Source organism: Chiroxiphia lanceolata, chromosome 7 (genome assembly GCF_009829145.1).
Source record: "Chiroxiphia lanceolata isolate bChiLan1 chromosome 7, bChiLan1.pri, whole genome shotgun sequence".
In the NCBI taxonomy this organism is placed as follows: domain Eukaryota; kingdom Metazoa; phylum Chordata; class Aves; order Passeriformes; family Pipridae; genus Chiroxiphia; species Chiroxiphia lanceolata.
In genome coordinates this window covers 4,026,100-4,035,199 of record NC_045643.1, presented here as the reverse complement: position 1 = coordinate 4,035,199, position 9,100 = coordinate 4,026,100, and the positions used below count along the sequence as shown (strand labels likewise).

Here is a 9,100-nt window from a genome sequence, read left to right as displayed (position 1 = left end):
ACTCTCGACCGGACTGCAGTCACCACTCTTGACCAGACTGCAACAGCACTCTCACCAACAAGTTTTCCCCTCTCCTTTTACTTTGGATTCAGGGGGCCCAAAGAACACCACTCTGTTCATGCCCCAGGGCGCTGGGTTATATATTTGGGTTTTGTGGGTTAAAACCAATTGTTTGTCTGTATAATCGTACTTATTGTATTATTTTATTAAATTGTTATCATGACTTATAATCTCTCTTTTGAGTTGAGTCCATTTCCCCTGCTGGTTTACCTTTAAACCAGCACAGAGGATTCACTCTTGTTGACCTACAACCTGTCTCGAACCTCTGAGTGAATTTCCCCGTATCCCTAGCTGGGCTGTAATAATGTTGGAATTTTTTCCCTGGAGTATCCCGTCTTCCCCTTCCCCCATCTATTTCTTTCGGGATGGGGGGAGTTGGGGAGGGGGTGGGGGTAGAGCGGAGCTGCAGGCACTGGGCAGCGCCGGAGTGGGGAGAGCGGGAGGTCTCCTGGGGAAGCACGGTTGCCACAGGCAAGGCTGGGAATCTGTTGTTCAGAGGATTTTTTTGGGTTTGGTGTGGACCGGACTGAGCGGGGAGTCCGGTTTTGGCTGTCTACTTTTTCTTTTCCTGAGAGGAAGTTTTTTTGCCCCCTGGGATACCTCGTGGAGAACAACTGAGAGAAAGAGAGCAAGTCATCTCAGAGCGAGGTATTCTGCCTTCAAACGGCCTGTGGGAGAAAGGACATTTTTTTTTTCTTTTCAGTGCTGGCTGCAAACACAGGTGGCTGCGAGCAGCTGTTGAAGTGCTGGGACAGTCCTACCTTCCCACCCCACTCCCCAGGTTGCTGCGGGTTTCTCCCCCCAAGCTGGGGAATTGGGACTGATGGGATGGCACGGGGCAGGGTGTCACAGGGCCCTTTGTGACATGTGATGACTTAGTAGTGGTGGTGAGGTGGCCACGCCTCAGTGCTCCTCGGAGCGTGCGACGGTACAGACGGGACAGAGCGGTGCTGTGCGGAGCCCCCGTGCAGCCAACTCGTTCTTTTCTGATCCGGAGCGTTTTGGTGGCGTTTTTGTGCTGCAAGTGCCCTCGAGGCCAGACCGCGGGACTCGGTGACACGGAGCTTTTGCGAGGTGTCTCCGATCCCTGCGGCAGCTGCCCTTGAGGCCGCACTGCAGGACTTGCGTTTCGTAGGCTTTTCTGTCTTTCAGGTGCCCTCGAGGCCAGACCGTGGGACTTGGTGACCCGGAGCTTCGGCGAGGAGTCTCCAGGCCCTGCGGCAGGTGCCCTCGAGGCCATTCTCTGGGGCTTCGTGCCCTGGAGCTTTTCCCTGGCGTCTCCAATCCCTGCAGCAGGTGCCCTTGAGGCCCAACTGTAGGATGGCGGAGAGACGCTTCAGCCTGTGCAGGTTTCTCAGGAGGAAGAAGAAGAAGGAAGGCCCTGGGACTGCCCCTGTACAGCAGCCTGAGGAGGTGGAGCAGCCCCAGCCCCTGCAGGAGGGTGAGTGGCAGAGCTGGGCCCCAGAGGTGGTGGCTGCAGCCGGTTGGACCTCTTCCCATCCCATCCCATCCCCTGTGGACGTGGCCAGGAAAAGGGAGGGGGAAGGAGGGCTCGGGGCTGATACCTGGCAGCTCCATGCACTGGGCATGCCGGGGCTGGCCCTACCTGTAGAGCACAGGGTTGGGCCGTGTTCTGTGGCCTGTCCTTCAGCTCTGACCGCGCTCGCTCTTTGCCAGATCCAGACCGGGACCGGACACAGGAGCAGGACCGTGCCTGTGGCCGCTTCCGCAGGGCAGCACAGGTACCTGCAGCCACGGCCTCCTGGGCTGGGCCTGCTGCCACTGCTCAGCCTGGCACTGCTGTCAGAGCTCTCCAGGGCACATCCCTGTCTTCCCTGCCCTTTGTTTTCCTGTAGGCTGTTCTGAAATTCGTGGGCATTCGGTGTCCGAAGACCAGGATCACACCAAGCCAGGTCATGGCACAGCCTGACCCCATGCCCAGTGAGCTCATGGCCAAGGCTGACGGCGCAACGTCCGAGGGCGAGGCAGACACTGACATCGCAGTCGTTCAGCGCCCGCCCAGTGCTCTTGGTCTGGACATTCCTGGGGAGAGAGTTGTCTCTGTGGAAGTAAGCCACCTGTGGGTAGAGATTGTGTGGCCCCTCAAGCCAGGTCTGCTGGGCCCCCTCAGCCTTTGAGGCCAGCAGAGTGTGGTGGGAAGAGAAGTGGGAAATTGCTCCCTCTGGCAGCTCTCCAACTCCCCCATGGTCCCTCCAGGCCAGACTTTGGGACTTGATGATCCGGAGCGTTCCCAAACCTGCTGTGTTGCAGGTGCCTTCAAGGCACTTGTGCAGGACTTGGTGACCCAGAGCTTTTCCATGCTATCTCTCCTGCAGGAAGCCATGAAGCCAGACAGAGACATGGAACAGAGACCCCCCAGGGTGCCCAAGCTGGCCTGGCTGAAGGAGGGGGAGGAGGAAGGCCCTGGAGCTGCCCCATCCCAGCAGCCTGAGGAGGCAGAGCAGTCCCAGCCCCTGCAGGAGGGTGAGTGGCAGAGCTGGGCTCCAGGGCTGGTGGCTGCAGCCAGATGGGCCTCTTGCCATCCTGTGCCCTGTGGACAGAGCCAAAGAAAGGGAGGGGGAAGGAGGGCCCGGGGCTGATCCCCCGGAAGCTCCATGCACTGGGCATCCCGGAGCTGGCCCTGCCTGTGGAGCGCAGGGTTGAGCCGTGTTCTCCGGCCTGTCCTGCAGCCCCTCAGCTCTGACTGCACTCTCTCTTTGCCAGATCCAGGCCGGGACCGGACACAGGAGCAGGACCGCGCCTGTGGCCGCTTCCGCAGGGCAGCACAGGTACCTGCAGCCACGGCCTCCTGGGCTGGGCCTGCTGCCACTGCTCAGCCTGGTACCGCTGTCGGAGCTCTCCAGGGCACATCCCTGTCTTCCTGCCTTTCTCCTGCAGATGGTTTGCCAATTCACCAGGTGCATTTGGAGGGAAGAGACCATCGCCATGGGCGCTGGGGGCATGGCAAACTCTGACCTCTGCAATGCCGAGACCAGCGCTGCCCTGCTGGATTTGCTTGTGGAGAATGGTGTCTCCAATGCCGAGAAAGTAAGCAGCCGGTGGCCAGGGCTGTAGCCCTGCAGGGATTGTGCGGGCCCTCACGCCGGCTCCGCTGGGCCCCCTCAGCCTTTGAGGCCAGCCCAGAGTGGTGGGAAGGGAAGCGCTTGTCGGGGGAAGCCGGGCAAGTTACTGGCTCTGGCAGCTCTCCAAGTCTGCCCCGTGCCCCCTGCAGGTGCCAGCCTTCGTCAGGTACATCCACCGGTGGCTCACGGCCAATGTGTGTGCTGAGCGCAGACTAGACAAGACTCTTCTGGCTCTGGTCGAGGCACACCCCGTGGATGTGGTGGTGACTCTGCTGCGCTCTGCCCCATGCTGTGACAGGTATGGGGCCCCTCTGCCTCCAGGGCTCACCAGCCCATTAGCCTGTAGAGCCCATCCCAGGTGTCTGTCAGCCTCTGGCTCTTCTGTTTGCCAGCCCTCACATGCCAGCCACGGATCCTGCTCCCATGTGCCCTCCTTGCTCCTCAAGGTGCTGTGGCTCTGTCACCTGGGAGCGGGAAGTGCCCAGGCCGTGGTACTGTGGCTGAGAGCCCGCTGACACAGAGCTTTGACCCCGCAGAGCTGCTGTGAGCATGTGGAGAGCAATCATCTCCTTGAGAACTACTGCAGAGTCGGTGCTGACGATCCTTGCCCTCGTCCTGGGAAGCTGGCCAACCTGCAGCATGTGCACCTCTGATGGGGATGAAACGGAAGTCTTTGCCCTGGCTGTGAGTTTCTGGAACTGGCCTTTGCTCAACGCCATGTCACCTCCCCGGCAGCTCTTCATCCTCCCCCAGCACTGCATCTCCCTGCCTCAGGCACTGGGCTGGCAAGCTGGCTTAGGGGCAGGTTCAGGGGCACCAGGCCGGCTGCTCCTGCTGTGTCTCCCCTGGCCTCTCCCTGCCACGCTCGGGCCCTGCCCCATGGATGTCCGGGCACTGAGCGCTGTCTCCGGCTGGTTTCCTTTGTGCAGGCAACCGTGGCACTCTGGAAGATCCTCCATCTGCTCTGCTGCACACGGGCAGTGAGGGTGTGTTTCCCCAACCTCTTTGTGCATCTGCTCTTCCAAGTGTTCTTCAGCACAGTGCAGATGCCAGAGGAGGTTGACACCCTGTGGAGGGAGTGCCGGAAGCAACGCAACCTTCCCAGCAAGCCCAACAGGTGCTCCATCCCACTCCTCCTGTCCCTGCCATGCCTTCAGGGCTGGCCAGGGCTCCCAGCATGACCTGGGCTTTGCTCTGCATGCAGGTTTGCAGTGCTGACCCTCAAAGCCCTGCTGCGCCGTCTGCGCTGCGAGAGCGTGCTGGTGGCACTGGAGCGCAAGTGTGGCTGGGACACGCTCCTCAACGCCGACACCCACCACTACGCAGTGGGTCTGCTGGCCAGGTGAGACCCCCTTGTCCCTGCTGCCCCTGTCATTTCTGCCCTCTGCACGGGGCACTCCATGCAGTGCCCGTGGTCGTGGGCCAGAGGGCCTTGTCACCCAGGGATGGCCAAGCAGAGTGGCAAAGGCTGGGAGAGGCGGGTGCACAGGAGGAGCCGCCTACCAGAGTACCCTGGTCCCCTGCCGGGGTGCTGGGGAAAGACCAGGCCTCTGGGAGTGAGGTTTGCCCAGCCAGCTCAGGCACGACAGTTCTTGTTTCCCTCCTGCCAGGGAGATGGGCTCTGTCTGCACCCCCTGGTGTTGTGGCATTGTGTGCTGCCTCCTGGAGCTGCTCAGCGAGGAGATGTGTCCCTGGGAGCTCCCTGCCATGGCGTTCCTTGTGGAGGTGAGCCTGATGGCGAGTGCTGCCTGGCCGAGCTGCCTCCACCTCTCTGGCCTTGTGCAGCCACATCTGCGGGGGAAGCCCAGTGAAGGGAGCTGGGGCAGAGGGAGGGCTCCGCTGTGTGCCCTTGGCCCCTTGCTGCTGGGGTGACACTTGTCCCCAGCTGTGTTTTGGGTCCTTCTGCTGCCAGCACTCGCACTTCCCTCATGGCTCCTCAAGGCCAAGGAATGCCAGGGCTGGGTGGCACAGAGGAGTGGGCGAGTGGCCTGCGCAGGGCAGGGAGCCCAGGGGCTCTGCAGAGCCACTGCTGCTTTTGGGCAGGGCTGCCCGGGACAGTGCCGCGCCCTGTGCGGACTGCTGCCGGCCGGGCAGCCCGTCACCGCTCCGTGCCTTTCAGGCCCTGGTCTACCTGGACGTGAGGGAGTGCGGTGAAAGCGTCCTGCAGATCCTTTCAAGGCACCTGTGGAGCGAGTGCCCAGAGATGCGCCGCCAAGTGCTGAAAGGCCTGGTGGTGCTCAGCCAGGATGCCGTGATGGTGAGGAAGGGGCAGTTGGCCGAAGCCGTGCTGCAATGCTGGGACTGGGGAGCACAGCTGCTGCCAGCTCTGCTGCCTCCCCGCTCAGCTGCCCGAGTCCCTCGGGACAGGCCTTTGGCCTCTGGGCCCCGCGGCAGCACATGGGGCTGCCCCGCCGGAGCGGGGTTGGCGCTGCAGCCCTTCATGGTTTCACAGCACAGCCTTGTGTTCCTCACAGGCCAAAAGAATGTGCAGCCTGACTGAAAGCCTCGTGCAGCTCCTGTGGGACGCAGATGGAGAGCTGGTCGGGAGGACTGTCAGCGTCCTCGGCTTTCTGTTCTCCGACAAAGGCATCCAGCTCTCCAGCCCCACCGCTCTGCAGCTGGCTGAGGCGCTGCAGCCACTCTTCGACAGCGTAAGGCTCTGTGCCCCGCAGCCACAGGCAACGGGTGCTGGCAGGAAACTTTGTGCCTTGTGGATTTTCAGGCCTGTGCCCAGGTGGGCCTGGAGAAGCCAGTGCTGAGGTCTTTTCATTTCCACCAGGCTGACAGCAGTGTGCAGCTGTCCTCCATCCTCCTCTTCTGTGGGGTGATGATGACGGTGGAGAAAGAGGGAAAAAAGGCCCTGAAGCCACATGTGCACCAGAGCCTGCTTCCACTCTTCTTCCACTGCCACGATGAGAACCAGAGAGTGGCAGAGGTGAGCACTTGTGGGCTCTGGTGTCCCCGTGGTAGGGGGCTGGGCTACCTCCTGCCCTGGCACCTGATGGGCTCCAGCCTCCTGCTGGCCTTGCTCCAGGGACGCGGGTCCTTTACCATGGGCCGTGGTGCCATCTCCCAATGTTTGTTGCTCTGCAGGCCTCTGGGGAAGCGCTGCTTTGTGTGGCTGGCTTCCTGAAGAGGAAGGATCTGAAGAAGACTGTGAAGAGGAAGGAGCTGTGGAGGTTCAGTGAGTGCCTGGTAAGGACGGCCATGAAGCCCCAGCCGCAGGCTGGAGCAGCCCCCAGTCCCCGACGCTCAGAGTGTGGGGCTGGCACTGTGCCCCTGCCCACTGCTGCAGCCGCCTGCGGGACAGAGGCCTGCGCCCCACACGCTGCTACCTTGCCTGAGGCGTGCGGGCAGGGGAGGCCAGTGCTGGGCACAGGCAGCGCCTGGCCAAGGGGCAGAGCCCCAGCCAACCCTTCCCTCTGTGCCCTGCCGATCTCTGCAGCTGGAAAAGGACAAGAGAAGAGCAGTCGAGTACCTGTGCCAGGCCCTGCCGTACCTGGAGAGCCCACAGGAGCCCGTGCGAGAAGCGGCCCTCAGGTTCATTGGTGAGCCACAAGGTCCCTCCCCACCCCGCTGCAGCTCGGCCCCAGCCCCGGCTGCTGCAGCGGCAGCAGGATGCGGCCCAGGGATGTGCTGGGGAGCCCCGAGTGCCCTGGTGGCTGCTGCCGCCCTGTGCCAGCCCAGCCCTGGGGAGTCCCGAGGTGGGAAGGCCCCGGGCTCAGCCCTGCCAGGGCAGGAGGGTGCGTGGCCGGGCCGGCAGCGCCGCAGTGGGGGAGCTGTGCCGCTGGGGCCCTGACAGGATCTGTGTTCCCAGGGATGGCCGGGAGGTACTTGCGGGGACAGCCTGAAGAGCTGCAGGACATCATCGAGAGTGAGTGAGGGCAGCGCGGTGTCAGCGGGGGCTGGCGGGAGGAGCACGGAGCCCGGGCAGGGAGCTGCAATCCTGCCCTGGTTGTGGAGGGCTCTGCTCCCCGCACGGATGAGGGATGGCTTGGGCAGAGCAGAGAGAGATTTCAGGGACACGGGGGGTATTGGTGGCCAGTGCCTTCCGGCTGATCCCGTTGGACCCTGCTCCCTCCTGGCCATGGGAAGAACTGGGTGAGATGATCCTGGCTGGAGGGGCTTCTTGGGTCACCACAGATCCAGGCTCTGACCTTGGCTCTGTTCCTCCCTGTTGCAGCTCTTCGGGGTCTGAGGAATGACATCAGCCCCGCCATCTCAAGCCTGGCGCTTCAGAGCTGCTATATCATTGAAGCTGCCCAGAGAACTCCATCCTCCAGGCTGCAGCAGCTGCCAGACTGGCTGTGCGGGGCCTGCTGGCCCTGTCCTGCTCTGCGGGGCAGTTTCTGGCTGTGCTGCCAGAGCTCTGGGGAGGCTTGATGTGGGAAGTGGTGTCTGCTGCAGCCACGTGAGCCTGCGAGGAAGACCCCTGCTGTGGAAGCACTTCCCTCTAGTCCAGCATAGGAATATAAAATTCCTCTTGTCACACACAGAGGCTCAGGAGAGCTTTTTGGTGCCCAGTTTGCACAGGGTATTGGGAAGAGAGGCAAAAGGGTCCTTGTGCTCAGCAACACTTGCCCAGGTGTGCAGTGAGAAGAGAAAGAGCCCTACGTGCCCTTGGCCTTTGGTGGTGCTGTGCTGAAGCCTCCAAGCTTGTAGCAGAGCAGCTGGGCAAAGGCTGGAGCTGTGGGGATCCCTGAGCCAAAGGTCCTTGGAGATGGCCAGAAGCCCTGTCCCAGGCAGGAAGTGCCATCTGTGTCCTGCCCAGGTGTTGGCCGGCTGCTGCGGCGCTTGCCTGGGACGTCGGCCGGGCCTGCGGCAGAAGGGCTGGAGGCCTGGGCAGGAGGGTGGGGACAGTGCTAAGGGGACCAGGCTGGCCTGGCTGGGGACAAGGAGGGCAAGGTGTCCCTGGCGGGGCACGTGCGCTGGCTGCTGCCAACCAGGGGCAGGGGCAGGGCTGTGGGCCAGCCCGGGCCCCCGCGGTTGCCCAGCCCATGGGGCTGTGTCCCAGAGCCCGCTGAGCCAGAGCTCTGGGCCCGCGGAGCTGCTGCCAGCACGGGGAGGGCGCGGGGCTCCTCGGGCAGGGCTGCGCAGTCGCTGCTGCCCAAGCCACAGACAAGAGCAGCAGGCTGTGCACTGGAGCAGCAGCAGCCACAACGCCTGGGCCTCCTCGGGGGTACAGCTCTTTGGGCAGGAGAGGAGCACCAGCCCTGCCAGGACTCGGGGCGGTGACAGGTCTTCTTGGGCAAGGACTTGCCAGAGCGGCTGATTTTGGCACAGCCCTGGTCAGTGGGGTGGGAGCAGCATTGTTGCTCTTGTGTCATAGGTTTGAAAGGAGATGTGGGAATTTTCTCCCTAGGGTACCTCGTCCTCACCCCCCCAGTCTGTTTCTTCTGGGATGGGGGGGGTTGGGGATGGGGTGGGAGCAGAGCGGAGCCGCAGGCGCTGGGCAGCGCAGGAGCGGGGAGAGGGGGAGGTCTCCCGGGGAAGCACGGTTGCCACAGGCACGGCTGGAAGTCTGTTGTTCGGGGAGTTTCTTTGGGGTTTGGCGTGGACTGGACTGAGTGGGGAGTCCGGTTTTGGCTACCTGCTTTTTCTTTTCCTGAGAGGAAGATTTTTTTCCCCACGGGACACCTCGTGGAGAACGACCGAGAGAGAGACCAAGCCATCTGTGTCAGGGAAATGTGCACAGAAGCAGCAGCAGCCACAACGCCTGGGCCTCCTCGGGAGTCATCCCCCGGGGGCACAGCTCTTTGGGCAGGAGACAGGCACCGACCCTGCCAGGACTCGGCACCAGAGCTGCTGATTTTGGCGCTGCCCTGCCCCGCTGGCTCAGCCGTGCCTTAAAGTTGGTGCTTCAGCTTCACAAGTCATGATTTGGGCGAAAACACGGGTGAAGGGAGGCAGTGGCTTCCAAGGGACCAAATGTACCAGGGCTCACTGATCAGATTTGC

At 62.5% G+C, this 9,100-nt stretch overlaps 1 protein-coding gene across 1 annotated transcript; it reads left to right on the top strand.

The window, feature by feature from the left end:
* The first annotated feature begins 967 nt into the window (after positions 1-967).
* On the top strand, positions 968-7,526 carry LOC116789397 (maestro heat-like repeat-containing protein family member 6). Its single transcript, XM_032693200.1, has 18 exons — positions 968-1,501; positions 1,738-1,802; positions 1,917-2,129; positions 2,397-2,544; positions 2,785-2,849; positions 2,959-3,108; positions 3,293-3,441; positions 3,680-3,827; positions 4,073-4,260; positions 4,348-4,485; positions 4,754-4,868; positions 5,263-5,400; positions 5,618-5,794; positions 5,923-6,078; positions 6,237-6,338; positions 6,589-6,691; positions 6,961-7,017; positions 7,327-7,526. The coding sequence occupies exons 1-18, from the start codon at positions 1,381-1,383 to the stop codon at positions 7,524-7,526; spliced, it is 2,433 nt and encodes an 810-aa protein (XP_032549091.1). The 5' UTR covers positions 968-1,380.
* Positions 7,527-9,100: the final 1,574 nt, after the last annotated feature.

What these genes read in the sequence shown, in the direction of transcription:
- LOC116789397 (XM_032693200.1), top strand. Translation starts at nt 1,381, where the DNA reads ATGGCGGAGAGACGCTTCAGCCTGTGCAGGTTTCTCAGGAGGAAGAAG. An exon ending in GCAGTGGGTCTGCTGGCCAG is followed by an intron (nt 4,486 to 4,753) that starts GTGAGACCCCCT and finishes CCCTCCTGCCAG; the next exon opens with GGAGATGGGCTCTGTCTGCA. An exon ending in GCTGCAGGACATCATCGAGA is followed by an intron (nt 7,018 to 7,326) that starts GTGAGTGAGGGC and finishes TCCCTGTTGCAG; the next exon opens with CTCTTCGGGGTCTGAGGAAT.